The sequence below is a fragment of the Myodes glareolus genome, chromosome 2, assembly GCF_982192425.1.
Source record: "Myodes glareolus chromosome 2, mMyoGla1.1, whole genome shotgun sequence".
In the NCBI taxonomy this organism is placed as follows: domain Eukaryota; kingdom Metazoa; phylum Chordata; class Mammalia; order Rodentia; family Cricetidae; genus Myodes; species Myodes glareolus.
The window spans coordinates 27,638,075-27,663,653 of NC_142027.1; the positions used below are offsets into that span (position 1 = coordinate 27,638,075).

At 39.8% G+C, this 25,579-nt stretch overlaps 1 protein-coding gene across 7 annotated transcripts in view; it reads right to left on the reverse strand.

Moving 5' to 3' along the window:
- Window positions 1-6,280: 6,280 nt before the first annotated feature.
- The window catches only part of Robo1 (roundabout guidance receptor 1), a 713,251-nt gene continuing 693,952 nt past the window's right edge, over window positions 6,281-25,579 (reverse strand). For all 7 annotated transcript variants that reach the window (XM_087899659.1, XM_087899654.1, XM_087899655.1 and 4 more), the window contains 5 exons: window positions 24,959-25,365; window positions 21,481-21,633; window positions 15,823-16,134; window positions 9,107-9,303; window positions 6,281-7,949 (listed from right to left, as the gene is read on the reverse strand). In XM_087899659.1, coding sequence (XP_087755785.1) covers window positions 7,935-7,949; window positions 9,107-9,303; window positions 15,823-16,134; window positions 21,481-21,633; window positions 24,959-25,365 — 1,084 coding nt within the window. In that variant the 3' untranslated portion in view covers window positions 6,281-7,934. The remainder of the gene's footprint in view (window positions 7,950-9,106; window positions 9,304-15,822; window positions 16,135-21,480; window positions 21,634-24,958; window positions 25,366-25,579) is intronic.

Here is a 25,579-nt window from a genome sequence, read left to right on the forward strand (position 1 = left end):
TTAAAAATGCTAGATGCTCTTTTTAATAGCATTTTAAAGTTTATGTATAATTGAAAGATGACACACTTTTAAATGTGTGCCGACAGCACTTTTAGAAATGTCTTTTCTCCCATTCTTAAGATAGCCTCTTCTTTTTCACAATTCAATTTCAGCTCATTGAGGAATGCAACGTGAGCATTGTTTTAATGTTTATTAACTTGCTTCTGGTCCCCAAGGGGCCGCTTTAATTTCTACACAGAGCACTGCAATTGAGTCAGGATTCACCTCTGTACTCCATTTTTATCTCTGCACTCTGAATTTCAGCAAAATTCAAATATTGGTTCCCTATTTGTCAAGAGTGATTGAGTCTCTATATTCCATTCCAATCTTGGCCTAAATTCAGTATGATTATCTATGTGCGCACATCAGGCTCATTAGGAATGACTCACCGGTAATGTATTTATTCACAATTCAATTCTTATGGCATCCCCGAAGGAAGCTATTCCAAAACAGCCTTTATTCCCTTGGCTTTACTTAACTAGTACATCATGTTGTATTTTTATTTTAAAACAAAACTTACACACAAAATCCATTTATTTTATTATTTCTTTTATTGCCTTCCTACCAAACACAGACACATACACACAGACACATACATACACACACAGACATACACACATACACAGACACACACAGACTTATACACACACAGATACACACACACTTTCCTACAGACAGATCATTTTCGAGAGACTTTAAAGATTTATGAATAACTGCCATGTTGTCAACAAGCCCAAGTAATGAGTATAAAAGTATTTATCAGACTAAAATTTATATACAAGTTTTTAATAAAGAATACACATAAGACCAGGCAGTGGTGGTACCTGCATTTAACCCCAGAACTTGGAAAGGAGAGGCAGGCAGATCTCTGTGAATTCAAGGTCAACCTGTTGTACAAAGTGAGTTCCAGAACAGCTAGGACTGTTACACAGAGAAACCACGTCTCAAAGAAATGGAAACAAAAGAATTCACATGGGCCTGGAAAGATGGCTAAGAGAACTGGGTGCTCTTCCAAAGGCCCTGGACTTCCCAGCACCCACATGACAGTTTACAATTGTCTGTAACTCTAGTTCCAGGGGATCTGACATCTGCAAACAGACATACATGCAGGCACAACCACAATGTGCATTAAATAAATGAATAAATCTTTATATAGAAATAAACATAATGAGTGAGTTTTCAGAGAGAATATTATATGAACTGATGAGGTTACTGTAGGTACCCAGGTCTTTTTCCCTTTTGTTCGGGGATTTGCAGGGCCAGGGCCGTTTGACCTCTGGCTCCCTGGCTTTTCTGCATTTGCACCGGCCTGAGGGTTTAGCTTAGAAAGAACTTGGCCCTCTTTTGTTATGGTAATTCCACCTGTAAACAAGGTTCCAGCCCTGGGCCCTATACGCCTGCCATGCCTGCCTTTGCAGCTGCTTCTGGCCTTGGCACTGGGCACCTGTCATCTTCTTCCACTGCTCCTGATGGGAGGGGGCTTTGCCCTTTTGCCCCCTTGCCCACTAATATATATACCCGACTTGAGTTTAATAAAGTGGCCATTTACTCTTTGGTGAATGAGCAGGTCTCTTGCTGTCTTTGTGCTTCAACCCTTAGGATATTAATCCATTCTCGTGGGCTTGGTTCGGGAAAGCGTGCGCCTGTTCCGAGGTCTGGGTATTCACAGAAAAGTGTAGACAACAGTTACATTAAGGAATATATTCCTAAATACATAATACATACATATATATATATATATATTTACATACATACATGCATTCAATAATGCTTAGTTAAAAACTAGGCCATGTAGATAAAGGAGAGTGGGTGGGGCCTATGGTAGAGTTTAGAGGAAGGAAAGGAAAGGGAGAAATTAAATTATAATAGCAAAAATCAAAATAATTTGAAAAAAAGAGAAGTTAGCCTCCAGGGTCATTTGTGGAAGGGTCCCATTTAGATAGATAAGACAAGAGCAATTCATTTCTATAATCTTTTGTCCTTTTGGAGACTGGCCATTTGCTGCAACACATTAGGAGTTAGGCTTTATGATTCATGACAGGGCGTATCTGGGCCAGCTTCCAAACAGTTAGGGGCGGGTTCTTTTTGCTTTCTGGCTTCTTACTTTTGGCCTTTTGGTCTCTCCCATAACCTCTATAGAGAAAAGGTAGATAACATGGTGGATATCATCTAAATTACTGAGTGATGGAAGATATAAAGTACAATAGTTAAGTCGCATTCCATTTGAAACTCAGGTTTTAGTAGGCTGACTTAAAACTGCGATTCTCCTCGTCAGTTATTCCAGGTTGGCAGCAAGGACAAATGCTCTGGAGTCCCCTTCCCATGAACAATCGAATCCTTCTAAAGTCAGGACTGTCCACGCCATTCTGGAAATATAACCCTGTTCTTTCGTACGAAGTGTCAGTCACATGATCCCTTAGCAAACTCCACTTGGAAACAGGAGCCAATTACAGCCCAGCAGGGTTCCTGAGGCCCACAGTGTTCATTCATTCACTCATTCATTCATTCGTTTGTTCACTCTCCCACTCCTGCTTTCTCTTTCTCTTCCAGGGCTGAAGACAGAAGCCAGGCCCTTGTGCATACTAGGCATTCCTCACACCCTGGAGGTATATCCCATCTCAGCCTTTTGATCATGTCATTATAGCTCAGAATGGTCTTAACTTACTTGCTTACTAGATGGCCTATGTTGGCTTCAAACTGTCTTCCTGCCTGTGTCTCTCAGATGCTGAGATTATAGTGTGCACCACCATGCCAGACCTCAAGCAGGCCCTAGTTATGAATTCTGAAATTCCCAGACATTAGCCTCAGGTATACAGGCAGACACTGTTCTCCAAATACGCTTGGAGTCAGTTCTGCTGTCACTGCCTTCCTGGGCATCAGAGCATCAGGGCATCAGAGCATCAGGGCATCAGGGCATCAGGGCAGACTGAAGTTTTACGGAAGGTGCTCTAACGTGTAGGAAGCATTGAAATGAAGGACAGAGGAAAGAGTTACGGAAGTCAAGCTGGGTATGGACATTGCTCTTTCAGTTGATATTTCATGACAGCTGTTTTTCCAAAACTGAAAAGCTTGGAGTTTATTCACTGAGGAACTTCTGAATATGCAAAGGCTATGTGGAGATAGTGAATATGTTTGAAGTCCTGCACTCTTAAAAAGTAAACCTGTCTTTTATTTGTTATAAGAATTTGTCCTAGGCAGCAACCTCCAGAGAAGCAGGTTCAGGGCAGCAACCACTGAGGGAGCAGAATCAGAGACCTCTGAGAGACCAGGCCCAAGCCAGGTACCTCTGAGGGAGCCAGTGTAAGCCAGAGACCTCTGCCAGAGCATGCCCTTGCAAGCAACCTCTGCAGGAGCAGGAACAAGGGAGTGAGCCAGGCCTGAGCCAGGTACCTCTATGGGAGCAGGCCTGAGTCAGAGACCTCTGTGGGACTGTGCTCAAGCCAGGGACCTCTACCAGAGGAGGTCCTTGCAAGTGACCTACAATAGCAGTTGCAAGGGAGTGACTCCCAAGGGGACAGGTCCAAGCCAGAGACCTCTGAGGGACAGGGCCCAAGCCAGGGACATCTGAGGGAACAGGACTACTTGCTGAATATAACCCCAGTAGCACAGACACTGAGAGAAACAATTAATGGGACCTTCTGAAACTGAGAAACTTCTGGAAAGCAAAGGACACATTCAACAAGACAAAATGGTAGCCTACAGAATGGGAGAAGATCTTCACCAACCCTACATCAGACAGAAGGCTTATCTTCAAAATATACAAAGAACTCAAGAAATTGGTCATTAAAAGAACAAATAATCCAATTTAAAAAAAAATGGATTACAGACCTAAACAAAGAACTCTCAACAGAGGAATCTGAAATGGCTGAAAGACACTGAAGGAAATGTTCAACATTCTTAGCCATCAGAGAAACACAAATCAAAACAACGCTGAGAGTCCATCTTATGCCAGTAAAAATGGCCAAGATCAAAAACACTGATGACAACTTATGCTGGAGAGGAAACACTCCTTCATTGCTGGTGGGAGTGCAAACTGATACAGCCACTTTGGAAATCAGTATGGTGATTTCTCAGAAAATTAGGAAACAACCTACCTCAAGACCCAGCAATACCACTTTTGGGTATATGTCCAAAGGATACTCAATTATACCACAAGGACATGTGCTCAACTATGTTCATAGCAGCATTATTTGTCATAGCCAGAACCTGGAAACAACCTACATGCCCCTCGACCAAAGAATAGATAAGAAAAAGGTAGTACATATACCCAATAGAGTACTACACAGTGGTAAAAAATAATGACATCTTGAAATTTGCGGGCAAATGGGTGGATCTAGAAAACAACATATTGAGTGAGGACAAATATCATATGTACTTACTCATAAGTGGCTTTTAGACATAAAGGAAAGAAAAATCAGCCTACAATTCACAATCGCAGAGAACCAGGCCAACAAATAGGATCCTAAGAGAGACATACATGGATCTAATCTACATGGGAAGTAGAAAAAGACAAGATCTCCTGAGTAAATTGGGAGCATGGGGATCATGAGAGAGGGTAGAAGGGGAGGGGAGAAGAAGGGAGGGGAGGGGAGAAAAATAAATAGCTCAATAAAAACAATTATTTCTGTAAGTAATCCCCTGCCCCCAACTCAGTGACTCACTAAGCTGGACATGTATGGTGTCACTGAAGTGTTCTGTTGTGCTGTTGTCTGTGGTCCATGGATGAACAGATGTTCACTCACATCTGCCAAGGAAAACTCACACACAGACCAAGAAAGCATTTTTTGTTACAACTCAAAACAGCAGCCCCCAAGAGACACCAAAACCATTTATTGAGAACTCAGGTGACATGTCTGTATTATCAAGTGTAATAAGAAAGTACCAGAAATACAATTCCACCAACTCATTTACTGCCCTTGCACCCAAAAGCAAAGAAACAAACAACGACACCAAGCATCACTCCACAGTGGGGGTTTTCACAGTGAATTTTACTTACCAGAAATGGAAGCACCCTCGTCCTTATACCACACTTATTCTTTTACTTTCATGCAAACTTTTAGGAATAAATCAGGTATGAAAAATGGGGATTGCAGGTGTAGTGAATTTCAGTCCATAAATATAACAATATCTTATAGTGTTTGTGGAGTTTACAGAGTCCAGAGCAGATACATTAGCTCACTAAATCATGACAAGAGCTCCATGAGGTAGGTATTACTGAATTTACAGGTGAAGTACCTGAGTCTTTGAGGGTAGGTAACATGTCCAAGGAAACACGGCCATGAGAAAACTAGGATTTAAATTCAGGCTCTGCAATGCACAGACTTTGTGTGTGAATTGCAGCATGTAATATAAAAGAGAGACAGCGGCTTATTTGTAGTTTACCCATTAAGGAAAAGAAAAGAAAAATCAGTTCATTGCATATGTCTTTCCAGTGTATTTTTTTTCTTAAAAAAAAAAAAAAAAAGCTTAGAAACTGGCTCCTTGACCTGTGGGTCTGTTTATATATTAAGTAGATTTTGGTACTTACTTCATTTTTATATAATTAAACTCCAAATCAACCCCCATTATCCCATTTTTTTCATCAACTTTTCAAATTCTGGTAAACATAAACTTAGGTAAAAGAAAATACATATATATATATATGTCACAGGGTGTGTGTGTTTGCAGTAGGTCCATACTCCAGTACATTATGTAGATCTTGACATTTCCAAGACATGGTACCCATCTCATTCATCCAAGTGAAATTCTGCAATATGACAATTAAATTGATCATAATGTGTAACCTGATATATAACTGGCAGTCCTAAGTTTTTACATGGATCTGAAACTAGAAAGCAGGCATTTTCTGACAAGCAATGGGATTATAAACTTCCTCTAACTGACAGAGCATAGGTGGTTCAAACTTTACAAATGAGGTTAACTGTAGTTGAGTCCTGGTTATTGTAGAAATAGGCTAACTGACATTCAAACACACATAGCTACATGGAAACATCACACCCTCCCGAGTTAGTCTCTGAGTCAGGGAGCTAACTTCAATTTAAGATTCATTCTTCATTTATTCTACACAATTGAAATGTGAATTTTTGCTTAGCAGTGGAATCTGTATGCTCACAAAACAATTTGAGGACGTTTATCCTCGTGATAATACAGTGGTGAAATGCTAAGACAAAACAGGTTTGTGATTTAATGGAATAAATCTGATAATCACACAATGAAAAAAAATCAACACAAGAAAGAATGATGTATTTGAGAACATTTTTAATAAATAATGTGACAAAAATTACTTTTCTGATTATTGAATTTTCAGTATGCAAAATTATGGCTAAAAATAAGAGGTTTCTTACATGAACATAATGAAAACATTAATCACATGAATTGTTCCCTTAGTACTGCACACCCTTTCTAGGGGACTTTTTCAAATTACCTAAATGAACACACTTAGTTTTTGGTGAATACCAGCCTTTTTGTGTGGTTCAGTTTTGTTTGGCTTTGTGGGGTCAGGTCCGATAACTACATATGACTAAAGGTTCATATTGTTTTCTTCGAATAGCACCAATTATAAAGTCAATTAAATTCATATAATGTCAAAAAATCATAGAAACCTACAGTCAGAGAGCATCACTTGGCAGTTCCAAGTAGGAACACCTCTGATGAGCTTCTAGGGAAATCTTATAAGATTCAACATTGGCCACAACAAACTTAACACTTTTTTTTCTTAAAGTCCAGAAAACATTAGAACCATTTGGTTCACAGCCCACAATAAAGTCTGTACATGACTTCACCAGCTGTCATCATTCAAATATTGCAAATACAAACACAGAGCATTAAAAAAAAACAGGTTAAAAACACTTCTCAACAGTTTCTTCAATAAGACAAAAAAGGTTAATAGTTACAATGGTTTACAAATAAAGTTTAGTGATTGTGCTTTTAAAACCAAAAAAAAAAAAAGATTAAAAACAGTGCATTACAAAAACAAAAATCAAACAAACTTCCTTAAGTGGCACTTCTGAAAGTTGAACTGACACTACCAGAAGAAATTTTAGGCCAGTTAAGATAGGGATGTCCTTACTTAATTGGTCGTTAAAAACATCCACTTGCTTGTAATATGCATTTGTAGTTGCTTTTTGATTGAAAAATAGAACAAGATTTTTTTTTTTTTGCTAGGTTTAATTCTGACAATGATTAGATAACCAGAGATCCAACTGGCTTAGCCCTACTCATCCAAAAGTACATTTCCAAGAATATATTTCAGTGATTGAAATGAAGACAAAATAAAGTACCACCAGGAGTTGCAAAGACATATTTACAATGCTTCTACCCCATTCAAATCATCTGCAGTTCTGTATTTGATATATTTTTAGTTAATCCCAGCAATGGGTGATATGAAAGACTGATTTTAAAATCATGTAAAATGAAGTATGCTTTAATTGGCATTAGCAGTTGGTCATAGAACTATTATATTTTGAGAGCCCTTAGCATGAGGTTGATTCATCACCTTTGTATCTTTGATCAATTTTTTTTTGCTATAAATTCGCTTAACATATAAGCAGTGCAATGTCATATCTCAGGGGCAAAATGCAAAAGAATTGGTCTGTTCTTTCTTGCTGGCTGACGGCTGAAGTAAGCAGCCAAGACACTTCCCTTGCTGGAAGTCAAGTGTAAGGGTTGCAACAGCGAGGGAGGGGAGAGGGAGGTTCCTCTAGGGTTAGGCAATCAATCAGCAACAATAAAAACCCAAGACATTTTTAAAAAGTGGTATCCCAATAGGAGGAATAAAAACGACAATTGGTACATTCTGATTGCACTGAACACTTCATCTGGCATTGTGTGTCGTCAGACGTGAGGCATCTTGAGTGACGATTTCACATTAATATCACAAGCCTCTCTGGTTATCTTCAGCTTTCAGTTTCCTAGAAGAGATGAATTTTTTGTTCAGTTCAAAAACAAAGCCAAAGGTAATTTTGTCTTATGCTTATTTATATTTATTGATTGTTTATTTCTTTATTTGTTGGCATGTGTTGCAGTGTTCATCACAGTTAATTCATTTCTCAACTTCAATTGGTCTTTATTGCAAATTCAACCATCCTGAAATAAGTACCAACTTGTTCTCTGTCATACCTGGATGTCACAGGTCGGGACACAGTGCTCCGAGTAAGGGGCCCTACTTTTCCACTTCTCCCCAGTGCCATCTCTCCATTTTAATTCCGCATATCATTTTTAAATACTAGGTTTATTAGCAAAGATATTTCATTCCCCCCTGCCTACAAAAGTTCTTCTATTTAAATGGTTAAAAAAAAACCCTTTAAAAACTAATAGTCTGGCGGCATTTGTGGGAGAAGTTTTTCTTATTCCAAAAAAATTTCAACATGAGATGCATATGGTACTCAATTACACACAATTTCTTAACATTTCATCTTACATTTTGAAGTAAGACTCTCAAACTCATTTAGCATCTACTTGAGATTAAACATTTATAAAGAAACAAGTTTGACTTTGAGTTACTAAATTTCAAAAAGAAAGAATTTTTAAACATGACTTCCAACTATATCTTGGTCAATATTCCTAGAATACAAAGAAGGGAAGAGGAATTTATTTGACTTAGACAGAGTTCCTCTTCTGGCCAGGCTCCTTTCCAAAACAGTGAAGGTATAAAAGAGAAGGAAGGTAAGTCAAACTAAGCCTGGTGACAGATGCTAGATGGTAAACACTCGTATCAGAATAGCTCTCACCTCACTGAGGTTTCAGAGAGTACAATGAATTATACCATCTCAGACCAAGGTCTTTCCCAACTTGTGCTCTGTCATATATGTTTGATATGTGGAAATAAGTGAAAGAATATGAATATGACGTCTGTGAGGAGATCACTGTTAGCATTTAGAATTATGAAATACAGTCAAGGAAAATTCTTCAATTCGCAGAACTTCAGGTGCCAACATCACAGGCATTCGGATACAGAACGTTTATGATAAAATAGTCGCATGTCTATATGCTGACAGGTGTTCCTAATGTCGAGGGCTGGCATTACGACTGCAGTCTAAAGTTTTAAAATGGGGGAAATTATGCATACCTCTAATTCTTCATTATTTTCGTCTCCTCTTTCATATCCCCCAAGTACTTGCATTTCTGCCATGTTTCTCCGCCCTACATTCGCCTGCTCTCTTTGTCGGCTTCCCGATCCTCGTGATGACATCGAGCTTGAGGAACTAGGATCTCTGGGGTTGTTTGATGTAGGGAAAGTAGGTCTACAGTACGGGAGAATATCCTCTGTGTAAAGAAATACAAGGAGAGCATGTGAACGAGATGCTACACTTTCACCTTACAGTGTCTCGCTCCTGTCGCTATGCAGTCCCGGATGGCCAAGCAACACTGATTCTGAGGCGTAAGTACAAACACTACAAGCATAATAACGTGGACTGTCTTTTGAAAATGAAAATAACAAGTCTTATTTTCCATGCATTGGTTAGGGATTTGGATTGGCTCCATGCATAAGTCAGTGCCCATCGCAAACTCACCTGGGACCAAGGCCATTAAAGGAGACAAGTCAAATGTGGAATCAATTGACTATCAATTCTTTTATTCAACGTGTGATCGCAACTAGTTTAGATTCTCCCCCCACCAAAATGATAGTAGAATATGTGCTTAATGGAGCTGTGACACGCACAAAGACAAGACAACGGGATCACTATGTAGGCAAGGTGTTCTTATGAGGAGTTAGGAGGAAGAAGAAATTTCCTAATCATGTGGTCAGCTCGGGGTCAGATTCTCCTTATCGAGATCAACCTAAATGTATTTGCACCATTGAACTCTGGATCCCAGAAGGTGACTGTTCACGTGGATGCTTCACCCCAGCCCTTGGCACCCATGTATCCAAAGTGTCTATAATGGTCAAGTGGAAGCACCACTTCAAGACCATTCCCCCATCTCTCTCTAAACCCTGCTGCATCTCAGAAGTCCCACTAAATGATGACCTTTCCCCAAGAGTTGCTCAAGACCACTCCCACGGGGTACTTCAACTGCCCTCCAGAAAACAGATGCACACATAGTTTTCCAGTCTTCCTTTCCCATCTCCGCTCTGAGGGGCCTGGAAAATCATCCAAGAGTGTCTTATCCATTAAACCTGGGCTTTTTCTAATTTGGTTCAATTTGGTCTGATGTGGTGGAGAGGCTTATTGGGGCATAGAAACTTTTCAGTGATTTCAAATAATAAGGCACTGTGGTGGTTTGAATGAGAGGGTCCCCTACAGTCTCAAATATTGGAATGCTTGGTACCCTGTGGGTGAAACAGTTTGGGATGGATTAGGAGGTGTGGCCTTGTTAAAGGAGGTGTGAAATTGGGGATGGGCTGTGAGGTTTCAAAAGCCCAGCCATTTTGTTTTTTCTTATGTATGTGATGTAAGCTCTCAGCTACTGCTCCAGCACCAAGCCTGCCTGCTTGCTGCCATGATTGTCCTGAACTCACCCTCTGAAATGTAAGCCTCCAGAACCTGGTTTCTCCTAGTAATTGCCTCGATCATGGTATCTCTTCACAGCAATAGAAAAGTAACTGAGATAGCACACTAGCCAATTATTTCCTGTATTTCTATCTCATTGCAACTTTAAGTTTCCTGATGTGAAATAATTTAATTGCTCACTTTTCCTCCATAGCCTGTCTATACTCTGGACATAAATCCATTAAAAATGAAAACAAAAACTAAAACCTTTTACACGTTCCCTTCATTCACCTCTGGATCTTCATCTCTGCATTTTTTTTTTTATTTCTTGGGGTTTCTGAGACAGGGTTTCTCTGTGTGGCCCTTGGTATTCTGAAACTTGCTCCATAGACCAGGACTCTGCCTCCTGAATGCTGGGTTTAAAGGCGTGTGCCACTGCACTGGGCCATCTCTGCATATGTATGATCTAGTCAAATGTTCCTTCAATTTTGTATACTCTTCTCAACGCACCATAGATGCTGACTTTCAAACCTGAATAGTCTACTTTTGGTCTCACCTGAAGCCTATCCACATCCTGAGACACTCAGTTTTGATGTCACTTCTACAGTAAAGACCTCTGGATCTTTCCTTACATTATCTTGCCCATCATGCCAACTGTCCTCATTTTGACTTCCTGGTGTTACAGCATGGTGAAGTCAGGCTGGATATAAAAATTGTTTGTATTTGGCTTAGTCTTCAAGACATACTTGTTGGTACAGGCTGGGCTATGTGGAGGACGCAATGGTCAGTGCCAGTGTCCTTAGGGAAGTCATGGATATCTTAAGATATCTATGAATTGTAACATCTACATTCTCATTCTTTCTCTCTCTCTCTCTCTCTCTCTCTCTCTCTCTCTCTTTCTCTCTCTCTCTCTCTCTCTCTCCTCTGTATGTATGAGCACATGTATGTGTGAGCACAAACTTTTTGAGGTCAAAGTTGATGCTTACAGACATCTGAAGACTTATTACTGTAAATATAGCACAATGAGCATTTGATATGTGTAGGAATAAATCAACTGGAGAGGTAAATGTCAGCACAAAGGATCAGACCTTCAAGTTCAGAAAAGCACTTTCCTTAATTAAAAATATCCATTCATTACACATGCAAATCAGGGTGCCTCTTTCATTAAATAAATAATGCAAATTGAATCAAGAAGGTGAAAATTACAGCAATGCTTAGCAATGATAATTTAATGATATACACATGTGAGGTTATGGTTCAAAAAAAAAATCCGGAAAATCAAAGCATAATAACTGGATCAGCTAAATATATTTCAGGGGCTAGGTGTCCTTATTTCTAGATTAACAATTTCTGACTTAGTTCTGAAGATAGAAATAATTTAATTATGTAACAGCTACTGAGTACATTTCTGCAGATTGATTTACACTCCTTCTCCTCTTTGCCTGACTCCGTCACGCCAGGATCTTTGTAGCCCTGTAGTTTCCTCCTAAAGAATCCCTCCTTCTTTGGAATTTGCTCATGATCACAAAAGTGGTCATACTTTCCGGACAGACATGAAGTCTATAACTGACATCACAGTCCTTGGTGTATGAATCACTACTTGGAACACAGGGCCAGGAGTCAAAAGTTTAGTGCTAGATCAGCTTGGCTTAATGGGCAGAGATAAGCTAATAAGCTTTGGGAGCTGATCTCCCCGAGGACGCTGTGGTCAGAGTGAGAGTCTGTGAAAGGCAGAGGTCTGGAGTTGCACTCGATGCCTGAGTTCATGCTTGCTGAACGAGTCCCACTTTGGTCCCAGAGGACGCTTCTTGTTGCAAGGCAGTTGGTGAACCCACAAAGCAACTAGCTGATTACAAATCTTGCCACAATATATACTAATAAAATACAGTGAAAATCCGAGTACATTTTTTATTCTTAATTCTTCCATCGCTCCCTTCTGTCCCCTCCATCATTCTTTTACCTTTTTCTTTACTCTTTGTTTGTTTTTCAAGACAGGGTTTCTTTGTGTAGCCTCTACCTCCTGAGTGCTGGGATTAAAGATATCCATTACCACCACCAAGATTTTTCTTTACTTTTTAAATCTTTTTGAAAAATATCTTTCTCTTGCACTGACTTTTTGCCATACATGTGTGTATTATATATATATATATAAAAATAAAATATACATACACATACATATATATACACATTTATGTATATGTATGTATAGATATGCACATATAAAATGATGTCAATTCCTATCCTAAATCATTACACATTTCTACCAATTTGATCCTCTTGACGAAATCCATGTAAGTCTTTGTATCCTGACCTTCTGAGAAGAATTCCTGCTCATCACCTCCTGTTCACGAGTGAAATGTCTCACAGGTTCTGGTTTGAAAGCTCTCCATTGGCAGTGCTGTTTGGGGAAGCAACTGGAGCCCACAGGACTGGACCAAGTTGGTAGAAGAGTTACGTCAATTGAGCTGGTAGTGGGTACCTGTATCGGTTCTATGTGCTCCTGGTTCCTGGTCGGCTCCTCACTCCACACCAGCATCCCTACCACCGTACCCTTTCTGCCATGTGCTCTGTGCAAACGTGAATCAAACTAAATCTTTCGTCCAAGAAGATATTTTATCAGATATTCTGGTCACAGAGAGATGGGTGTGACTAATACATGTCTCTTTCAAAGTTTCCACTTCCTCTTCAGTTCTACAAAGTCTGGCTTCTCTTCTGACTATTGCAGTCAAAAATAATCACCATAGATGACACATTCCAAAAGTTTCCTTTTTTAATAAAACTATATCAAACTTTCACCTCCTGCTGTTTCATATTTCTTTATGGGGGGGGGGCTGGTCATGGGTTATACACACATGCAGCCATGCCTATTACTTTTTTCTTTTTGCCACTTTTTCATGTGTGATGTGAGTGGTTTACATGTGTGTGGATGCATACATGTGTGTTTGTATGTGCACATGGTTCACACATGCATGAATGCACATATGTGTGTGTTTGCAAGTATGTCCATGGTTTACATGTGTGTAGATGCATACATGTGTGTATGTCTATGTATGCATTCACATTAATGCTTGAGACTGACATCTGAAACCCTCTTCCTTCACTCTCCCATCTTATTTATGGAGGGAGGGTCTCTTGGTGAGACTTACAGCTGATGGTTAGATTTGCTAGATAGCTTGCTCTTAAGATTTCCCACCTCTGCCTTCCATAGTTAGGACTATAGGAGGACAGCCATGTCCATCATGCATTTATCACTGCTTCTGGGGATCTGAATTCAGGTCCTCATGCTTTCAAAGTAAGAGCTTTAGTTGCTCTTTGATTTTCCTGGTTCTCTTATATTTCTTACCTTCTTTCTTTCTAGTTGTGTGTGTGTTTTGCGTATATTGTGTATGACGCTGACATAGAACTCAAGACTCTGTTGATAAGCACTCTACCATACATCTACTTTTAATCCTAGTGCCATTATGTTGGTATTTTTCAAGCATGACATTGAAAGTGCATGGGTATGTTTTTCTCTTTATATCTTTATATCTTAGGAGTAGGCATCCTGGTCATTTGGATCCCACTATTCAGCGTCCTCTTCTGGGACGTTTCTTCAGCTTTATTTAGGTGTAAGGCTCATGAAGATATATTAAACGGGGTAGTCCTACCCAGCTGTAATACTTACAAATCATAACGACTGGCTCAACAAGATATCCCCCGTGGTACAAGAGAGGGACTTTGGCCTTTGGTGTGACCAATAGTTGTTTAATTGGACGTAAAACCCGTGGGATGGGAGGAAATTCCTACCTGGTACTGTAAACCTAGCCAACTGCCTGTAGCTGGGGAAGATAGAGACCCTCGAATAGAATCCACTGCTGCTATTCTCTGATGCTAATGCAATTTCAATCCATATCCTAAATACTCCTCTTTGTATGCACAGAGAAGTAGTGTTCTCATCTCTCGTCAAGATGCACCTTTTTCCTAGCGACGGAGACTACCCCAGATTCTCTGGGTGACATGCAGAGAATAGAATAGTACTTTGCATGTCTTAGCTCTCATGATAGCTCTGTCTTCAGGGCGGACACTTTCAGCATGCTTTGTAGAATGCAGATTCTCTTCCGATCCTGGCACGTGGGACATTTTCACAGGAACAGAGCTACGCTCCTCTCTCTAGTCTCACATTCCCTGAGCAGCTAGCGTTTTAGTTTTGGGAAATGTTCACACAGCAGACGCAATCCATGAGCTACAAAATAGGGTTTGCTTTGTTCCCCCTCCTGGAGAGCTGATTCATAAACATCTGCCGTACATCGCTGCTGACATTTAATCTTTATAATTCACAGAGTTGTTATCTCAGCCCTGCGTGTCTCTAAAACCCAGTCCTACTCCAATCCTTTCTCCTGATCGTTTAATCCAGTTTTCTCAGCTTTTAATGACATTTTTTTGTATCTATGTTATAGCCAGCTTCTAAATCAATAAATAAAAATGTATCCTCCTCGTGACATCTAGGCATTTCTCTTGTTTCAATTTGGTGAGTACAACTGATGCACAGGGCCTCACAGCTACGGTCTAAATAACTCCCCCTTTTACTGCATTGTTTCAACTTATATTTTGTTGTGGAATATTCCTTTACACTGTGTGAAGATATGCAATTGTGACTGGTTTAATAAAAAAGCTAAATGGCCAATGGCTAGGCAGAATTTTCTTTGTTGAAAAAGGAAAGTTAGCAGAAGACACGATTCACTGTGGCATTTTCAGTCATACATTTCCTCATACTTTGTTTGAATTCACCTTCATCCCTGTCACCCTCCCCCTGCCTCCGATCAGCCTCTGGGTCATTCACTCACTCCCAGCAAATAGTCCCCTTCTGCATCTCACCTCACATGGACTATATTACTCGCTTCCTCAGCCCCCTCAAAATGGCTCCCCGCTGCCACTGTGATATGTCTAAACCTCTTTCTTAGGGTACCCTTGGCTTTTCCAATTTAGTCACATTTCTAGATTTGTCTTTAGCTACTTATCCCCGATCCTGATATCCTGGAAACCATTTATCATCATTTATTTTCACGCTTTCATCACCTTTACTCAATATCCTTCCTTTACCTGATACCTGAAGTCTCCTTGTTTACTCTGCCGAAATCAGGTTTTCCCTTAAAGTCTAATGAAAGATTAAAATTCAATTCACATTTCTTCTCTTCAAAGAAGCTGGGGTGATGTCATGTCTTGGAATCAACTGTATTAAATAAGCTGAGCACATTCCCACCCCGCTGTTGGAGAAGTCTTAATCATATTCTTTTCATATAGCCACACAAAGCCTACCCACGCATCTTGAAATCTTATAGATTCTGGGGTCGTCTGCTGTTTGGAAAATCAGTACCTTGGACGAGGTGCGTCTTTGCTGGAGGAAGGTCTCGCTTCATAGCCTTGTTCCCCCGTCCTTTCCCGTCATTTTGCTGTTCCTGTGCTTCTCTGGGGTCCCCTGGATTTGTTCGCAGGTCAGGGACTTGTCGTCCATCCAGGGCTTCTCTCCCCTTGTAACTCCCTCCTCCTTTTCTGTCGGACGATCTGTCTGTTCTTGCTTCTATAGAAGCGAGTTTTGGCACCATTCCAGGCCGTACCTCCAGCTGGGCCTTGGACTGGACGGTGGGCGATTTTATAGCAGGTGGTGGCACTGGAGGGGGTGGAAGATCTAAAAGGAAGATTTTAAATGTGTCAGATCTCGCAGGTCTAACTTCTTCAAAACTAGATTAATCATTGGAGGCACTTTCAGTTTTGGAATACTGTACTTTACATGGACTAGAAAAATTAAAGAGAACAAAAAATGAAGACTGATAACTTAAAATTGATCATCCAAGCATGGACAAACTGAATGATAGCGTCAGGACTTGAAGACCACTACTATAAGGCTAGCTACTACTGTGCACACGCACTATAATTTTCCAGACTCCAATCCAGCACAGCTTCCTATTTGTGCTCAGCATACTCTCACAGGTCCTAGATGAACATTCTCTTACACCTTTAGGCAACTCTTCAAATTGATGAAAGCTGGCACTGAAGTTCCACATAGATTTTTTTTTTTTTTTTTTTTAGATTTTCGAGACAGGGTTTCCTGTAGTTTCTGGTGCCTGTCCTGGAACTAGCTCTTGTAGACCAGGCTGGCCTCGAACTCACAGAGATCCACCTGCCTCTGCCTCCCGAGTGCTGGGATTAAAGGTGTGCACCACCGTCGCCCAGCTCCACATAGATCCTTAACTTATTTTTTGATATCGAAGATGTCTCCTAGCAGACCAAAGGCTAGTGACTTTAGATCCTTAATCTCTACTGCAATTCCTGCCATTTCATTAGTCACACATATCTACAGTGCTCTCCAGGCTCCCTTCACCCTGTACCCAGATATTCTAAACCAGAGAATTTCTGGCAAAATTGTAGGCTAATTTCTTGTTTTATATGTACACCTCCATCTCACAGTAACATTTCAAGAAATATTTTTTTTTACATTTTATACCATATTAGTTTGAATTCTTTACTTCATGAATGTGTTTCAAAATGAAAGCATGCATACAGTTTAATATCTATAAGGTGCATTTTTCTTAAGCAAATCTGCAATTCATAAAAATAATTCTTAGAAAAATTCCAGGAGTAAAGAGAAATATATCTGAATAACATTTGGTAGGTTAATATAATGTGAACAAGCTTTCAGGGACTTGACCATGTGAAAGATAGAGACAAAGATATTATAATAGTCAATATATGCAAAGATAGGGGATAAATATTATGGCGGAATGTTCAAAAGAGAGCAAGGATTACGTCTGAGAGATTAAGGATTAATTAAATATCTGTAATCTCATGGAAAAGATTTTGTTTACTTTTATTTCTGTACATGTTTGGCTGCATATATGTGTGAGCATCACATGCATGCCTGGAGGCCAAGGTATCCTTGGCCAAAAAGGGTGTTGAATCACCTGGAACTGGAGATACAAATTGTTTCAAGCTGCGATGTGGGTGATGAGAAAGGAACCCAGGTCCTCTGCAAGAACAGCAGACACTCTTAGCCTCTCAGCCATCTCTCCAGTCTCTCCTTGTGTGATCTTACAATGCCTTCTCCTTTTATAGAACCCCAGGCTAAGAAAATGCCCTTCACATAAACTTAAATACAGGAGCACATACGTAGGTAATTCTGCCAGTGCGGCAGAAATGTGCTAGCCAGATTCAACGCTCTATTTATGTAACTGCTTAAAGTCTCAAGACCCTGCAATTAATGATAAATCAAGTCAAAATAACATCATTCTAAAGAGGATGGTGAATAATTTATGAAAAGTAGGACCGGAGAAATATAGATTTGGTTTTTAAATCAAATATGCAAATGCATTGGGAAGGTTGAAAAGTGGGGGAGGAAAGAGTCTATTAGAAGGTCCTAGAAATGTACTTTAACTCCACAAGACTTCAGCTGATAAATATTCATATATTTTAATCCTATCTTCCATCTGGGTTAAACTTGAGACTAGCAAATGCAAAATAAATAAATAATCAGCCCTTTTAGTAGGACTGGAAGATGCGGACTCTGCTTCACAGGCAAGTGTTCCCTGGGTGTTATGAAACCTTATATTTACTTACAGCACAAGACATGGCTACGATGTTGGAGAGGCTGGCTGGTGGGCTCTTGTACTGAGAATTATGTCCTTGCCGAACACTACACTGAGAGCCACAACCCCCACTATCTAAGAATGTGATTGTATTTGGCATCATTTGAGGAGCAATAAAATTAAAACGAGCTTGCTAGATGGGGTCTAATCTAGTAGGACTAATATAAAACGAGTTTAGAGAACAATTACAGACTAAGGGGGAACAGTGAGAAGACACAGGAGGAGCACCTCCAAAGACACAGCCCTGCTCACAACTCAGTCTTGGTCTTTCTCCTCCAGAGCTTTGAGGAAATGCATGTGCATCTCTTTAACTGTAAAGCCCATGGTACTGTTTAGTGACAAGTCACAGGTGGACCAGCTAAGAGGGTTCCTCAAAATCTATACGGACTCCGAATGAAGTCCTGTTTTTTCATTTGAAGGCTTTAGAGAACAACTGAGGAAATTGAAATTTGAGTGATATTTACAAAGCAAAGATGCAATAAACTGAAGAAGGTTATCTATTTTGGACAGTGTTCTTATAACTGATACACAGTAATTAGATTCATTCATTCCTGTCAATACACTGCACTTGTGGAAAAGGGAAAAAATAAAAATAAAAATATTACAAACTCCTCTATACTTTACAAATATGCTTAATTCAGATTTCAAAAAAAAGACATCTCCAATTTTTTCTCCCACCCACCAATAGTATAAAACAGTGTAAAAAAAAAAACTATTTTTCTTAATGAGATTCTCCAGAATATGATCTGCAGATTTTTTTTTAAAAAATCATTTAATTTTATTTTATGTGCATTGGTGTTTCACCTGCACTTTTGTCTGTATGGGAGAGTCAGATCCCCTAATATAGATACTTGTGAGTTGCCATTTGGGGGCTGGGAATTGAACCTGTGTCCTCTGGAAAGGCAATCAGAGGTCTTAAGCACTGAGCCATCTCTTCAGCCCTTCAGATATATTTTCTAAATGCAGTATAATAATTTGATGGAATTGTTTTCTGAGAAAAATTACTTTTGTCTCTATTTCATAGCTGCTATCAGGAATATACAGAGGCCAAGCAGTTGTGGTGCAGCCTTTAATCCCAGCTCTCAGGTGGCAGAGGCAGGCGGATCTCTGTGAGTTCCTGGCCAGCTTGGGATATGGAGTGAATTCCAGGACAGGCTCCAAAGCTACACAGAGAAACCCTGTCACGAGAAACCAAACCAAACAAACAAACAAAAATGAAAAGGAAATATACACAGATTGTGTAAGGTTATAGATCATGAGAGAGAGAACACAAAGCCTTGGATTTGAGTACCAGAATTATAAGAGAGAGAGGGAGAGAGAGAGAGAGAGAGAGAGAGAGAGAGAGAGAGAGAGAGAGAGAGTTTGTATTTCTTTTGTTTGGTGCATTAAGAAAGAGCTAAATTTTGTGATTTGTAATGATTAATGCACATTTTTAGGAGGTATAAATAACATGTAGCTTTTTCAAAGAATTTTCAGAAATGGGTTGGAGAAACACTCTAGTAATCATAAGTGAAGAATGCATGGTTCCCTATGTTGAACGGAAGATAAAACTATAATTTAAAACCATTGTTACTCATTTCTCCATTACTTATTTTTACGGGCTACAGAAAACTATTAGCCTCTGCATTATAGGAAGCACTGATAATTTGCATGACCCCTTTCGCGAATCCAAGTAATGTTTCACATTAACTTTTCAGCTTTACACACGTTTCAATATAGTCCTTTGGTATTCCTGAAATTAAACAAATAATAACTTTGGTGGTTTGACAATCCGTTTAATACTTTTCATCTGAGAGTTAGTTACTATTCATATTTTAGTTTTCAAATACATCAAAACAAGTTCTGGAGACTGCAGGACACAAACACAGATAACATTTCTCAAGAATGGCATCTGTGATGCTTGTTAATCCAGCAAACTTTCACTATTTAAAGCATTTTGGGAGGCCTTACTCCATGCCAGACTTCTCTATAAATACATATAAATAAGAGGTAGAATGATCTACACAAAGTTTAAGGCCAGGTTTTTCCATGTGTGTTCAATTTAGATGTGTTTACATCTCGGTTTACCATTTGACCAGTCCTCCACGGAAGAGTCCTGCCTTCTAGATAATAAACATTGATAAAACAGCAATAAAACTTGTAAAATGCCATTACAGGGGTCCCATAAATGTAAGATCGCCTGTATAGTTTGAGGATTTACACCTAGTGTTTGTCCCTTCACGGAGGCAAACATGTGCAGAGCCACTGTAATAACCCTTCAGAATCAGATAATATTCTGACAGCTCACTTTTCGCTGACAAAAGCATCCTGGGCGGGAGCCAGGAGGCCCAGGTGCGCTGTGTGATGCCAGCATTTAATGCGATCTAATATCAGATGGATGCTAGTGCGAGAAATAAACTCCAGATAATAGCACGGACAACCACCCTTAGCAAAATTGCTTGTGCTCACCATGCTGTGAGCTTTGTATTACATTTTCCTGTCAAGTGGCAAGAGTCACACTTGAAAAGGACCTCCCAAAGAACCCCTCCCCACAACCTTGGATAAAGATCTATAATATTAAGCTTTCATATGATAATAGCAAATGAAGGCTTTTATGAAAAATTGCTGACTGGTCAGGAAAGTCCTAATCAGATTGTGGCTGCAGACACCCAGGAGGTGGAGAAACTGCCCATGACACCCTTCTTCCCCCGCCCCTTTAGCAAACTCAGAAAACTCGACAAGATGGGTGAGTCTGAGAGAATTTATCTTACATGAATTTCCAATAAAGCCCGAGGGGCTGTTTTATAAAATGAGAAGGTGCTGGTGGTTTAATAAATGCTGGGCCACCTGAGGCACTTTCATTAAAGGCTTTCTCTAGACAACATCACAATGCTTGCATTCTCCGCCTCTGCCCCCTTGAGATTACAAGTGTTCCCTCTTCAGCGAGAGTCCATATTGCGTGTGACGCTACGAAGAAAAGGATTGGAGGTGGCTTTGGGTGCTCAGACTAACTATAAAATCACTATGGTTGCAAAAAATTATCCCGACACATTTAATACCCTTTGTTTAACTGCAAATTTTATTTTGAAAAGCTAGAACGAAGAAAATGGAGATATTCTAGAGGTTTGCCGAGTGGACCTGGCAGAGGTTAATGCTCCATTATGACACCAGCTAGAACCACAGCCATGGTGTGAAACTATAAAATCATCTTTTAATTTCTTCAGCAGCTGTTTAGAGAACTGCTAAGGCAGTTGACAAGATGCAGAAGGATTCCACTCCCGCAAGTAATATAAGGTTACTGTTAATGAATGTCAATGTGATTGCTAATGTCAGTGAACGCATTCACACTAGCCGGAGAGGAGCAGGCGAATGGTGAGCCTCACGGAGGCTTCCGTCCATTTCAGGGGACCTACCATCTGTATAGGCTTCTCTGCGCAGATGTCCTGGCTGGTGTTTCTGTTTCTTGGCCGGTCTGGCTTTCTGGATGACAGCAGCGCTCATGTTGCTGTCTGTAGACACGGGGCTCGTGGGCCGAGGGCACTGAGAGCCGTGGAAATGGCGGCGGCCTGAGGAGGAAAGCCAGAGGCAGGCTCAGCAGTGAATTCCAGTGTCACAGAAACAGCCAAAGCAAAACACTCAAGCTGGAAAAAATGCCTAATTTTAAAACATACTTCACACCCACCAAATGAGCTGTCCCCTCTATGTGTGCTGATTGCAGAAAACACCCTGAAAACACTGTTAGGCTTCTGCGTTTTGTAAAAACCACAGGACGTTTATTCTGCTAGAGTTCCCCATCATCTTTACATAAGGAAAACACTGCAATTACTTTCTTCAACTATCATTCCTAAAATGTTCTTAAAAGTGTTATTATTTCCTCGCCATCATATATTCAATGACTGTTGCTTTTTCAAGAGGAAGAATCGGATTCCTTAACAAATTTATGTTGTAAAAATGCACTGCCTTAATTATACCCTTATTTCAATTAAGTCTGTCTAGGACATTCTTTGAAGGTAGAACCCCAAGAACTTAGCACTCTTGGGCATTCACTATGTCAGCGAGTGCTCTGAAGTTCATCAAGCTTACGTATGTGGTTCCTAACCAAATGTACTTCTGTGCTTTTTATTGCTTCAGGATATTTGTCAATCCTCACGATTCCGTGGCCCCTCCAAGACTCCAGTGTGTGGATGTTGGTTATTTTTGGAGTAACCACATTGCCAGATCATCCTGTGCACTTAATCTAAAAAGCAGACATGGCTTATTTCAGTGTCATCAATGTCCTTTGGAAAGATGACATACTATAATAGATATCATGTTTTCATGGGAAAAAGGCAACGGAAGGCTTCCAGTGCTATGCTGACCTACAGGATTTGCCTTCAGGAAACTCCACCCACAAATCCACTACTTCCTACTGAACCACAAGAAACTTCAGACCGACTCGGAAATCAGACACATCCTCCGGCTAGAAACAAGGGAAGCCACATTTGTTGAAATCAACACATTCAAAAGTGCTAACTGAGGCACATTAAATAATGGACATTAATGCAGCCAAGTGAGAAGCAATGTGATTGGGTTATCCATTCATATTAACTTGAAGTCACATGATAAGCACTCCCATTTCTTGAGAAGAATATTGTAATAGGCAGAGGCCAGTGCATGTTTGGTTCATTATAATTATGAGCCAAATGAAACCAGAACTGCCACTAAATTACAATACAATAAAATATTAAACCCAACTCTCTTTAGCTATGATGGAGACTATTACAATTAAGGCTACATATCCATGAAAACAAAGAATTAGAGCCGAGATGGAAATCATTATTCATTCTATTGTATAAGGCCATCTACTGCTCAAAGACCCTGAGGCAGAAGGTCGTTTACAGATGAATTTTCAACGTTATTCCTATGTTTCGTTGACTTAATGAGCTGAAACGTGCTATTAAAGCAATCTGAAAATTGTGGTTTGAGATGCTTAATTTCATGTACTTATTTTTTTTTAAAGAAGATTAAGGACTATGGTAAAACATATATATATATAATTAGATGCTATTTATTTATTTATTTATTTATAAAGTTAATTAGGTTTCCATATATTACATTTGGCTGCTACTGGGAAAATAATATTCAGTTGAATTTTATAAAACATAGGCCTGAAGTGAGTAGGTATTTTGTGATAATGTGTTGATAAATATTAGACATCTTTTTTCCGCACAATGAATAATGTATGTGGTCTTGTACTTTAAGTAAAACATCAATGAATATATTCTATACTAATAAAAAGTAACGACCAGTACACTATCTCAAGAAAGTAAGGGAAGCTACCAATATGACAGTCACTAAAGTATGAAAATTAAAACAACAGACAACAGTTATTGACTTGTAATAATCTTTTCTTTTCCTGAAATATGTTCATTTCCTTTTGATCATATTGTTTCCCTCAACTATTTGTGTTTTGTTGGCTACCAGAAATGTTGACATACAGACACAGCACACACACACACTACACACACACACACATCCATGCAGAATACACACACAAATACACACATACAAACACATTCATGCACAATATACAAACACACACAGATAAATACCAACACATTCATGTACAACACACATAAATGCACACACATACACATTCATACACAATACACATACACAAGCACACACATACACACACAAATACATACTGATTCTATAGAAAGACCATATGGTATTTTTGAAATTTTAAATATTTTCCTTCTTATGCTGTTCCCTCTCTAAGTAAGAATTGCGAGGAAGAATTAAGTAAAAATGATCTAAAAATAAGTGCATTCATTATACTAGGCTATAACAATGAGGGGGGAAAGGTAAAAAAGTAATATGCATTTATATTAACTTGCTCTTTCAACTATTAGTAATAATATGAAACATTTATACTTTAAGATGTATGCACATTTCAAATATCTGTCCAGTTTAATTGATAAGAGGCATTATGGTTTCAATCTGCAATATCCTGCCACAAATTTTCATATTGAGTGCAAGTTCCCAGGCTGGTACTGCTGCTCGGGAGACCGTGGTACATTTATAAACGAGGGCCTGCCTGGCAGATGTGGGTCATAAGAACCAGGCTTTGAAGGTTAGACCTCTTGCTGGGCCTAGCAAGATTCTCAGCCCCATTTGTGAAGGAAGCCACAGAAACCAATGCTTATCAGGAACGGAGCCTGTGTGTCCTGCAGTGTGAGCAGCCATAGAAACCAGTGCCTCCCAGGAAACGAGCCTGCCTGTCCTGCCTTCCTCCTGGGAAGGGTTGCACCCAGCTTATACCAGGAGTCAAAGTATCACACTTCTCTCCAATGGTGCTTCCCTCAGGAACGGTGATCATAGCGATGTTTGGGTAGCTAGTATAAGAGGTGAAGGAGACATTTCCCAAAGGTTTGAGTGCTCCAGAAGTGCTAATTAAATAGAACTATCAAAATGAATTTCATTTTAGTGACTTTCTGCATAAAATCTATTTATACTATGTACATAGTAGCACAAAATTCATTTTATTGAATATATTTAAGCCTTAGAGAAATTTTGTCAATTGCCTAAAAAGTATTTGCATACATGCAGAAATATATGTAAATATATATGAACACATTTGCTATAGTTATCATAACTGACAGTATAATCAGTTTCTTCTCCATTATCTCCTACAGAGTTTATGAAATAAAAGTTAATACACTATTTTAAAAGTCTTAGTAACAACAAGGAAATAATCAACCCAATTCACATTTTTGAACGCTGCTTTCTGTGGGCACTAACAAAAGAGGGAAAAAAAAAACGGAGGATTTTTTTCACATAGGACACATGATGGGGACACTGTTAGCAACAAAGACAAGCATCTCTTGGTGAAGGGTGTGCAGGACTCACCAGCAGCATCCTGCATTTGGCGTCGAGCGACTTTCAGGCCAGCGTACTCTGCCGCTGCAGCGACTGCCTGAGCAAAATCGGCGTCAGTGAAAAAGGAGCCATCAGATGAACTGACACTGGAGCGCCCACTCGAAATGTTGTCCTCTTCTGAGGCTGAGCCCCAGCCATTGATCATGGACCCAGTGACAGAGCTCTCAAGGTCCCCAACACTGGACGCTGGGGTCTGCTCAAGCCCACGTAACAAAAGCCTTCTAGTTTGCATTTTGGCAACTTCCATGTCAGCTTCGTCTTCCTCCTCTTCTGGGGCATCCGTATCCATATCTGAGACGAGGGGTCCCGAAATGTAGCCGTAAGTATGAGGTGGGGAAATTGGCCGAGGTGGTGGAGGAGGACTCACGGGCTGCCGTCTGTGGGAAGATGGGGAGAAACGGCTCAGGCCACCACTTAAGACACAAAACACCCAATAACGAACCCGGAAGCTGAAGTTCACTGCGGCTAGCGGCAGCCCTCCTAGCATTTTAGTTTCTCTTCCTGTCCCGGGCATAAAATACCTGACAAAAAGAACATCAGGGAGAGGAGGTGCATTCGGACTCACAGCTACAGTTCTGCATTACAGAGAAG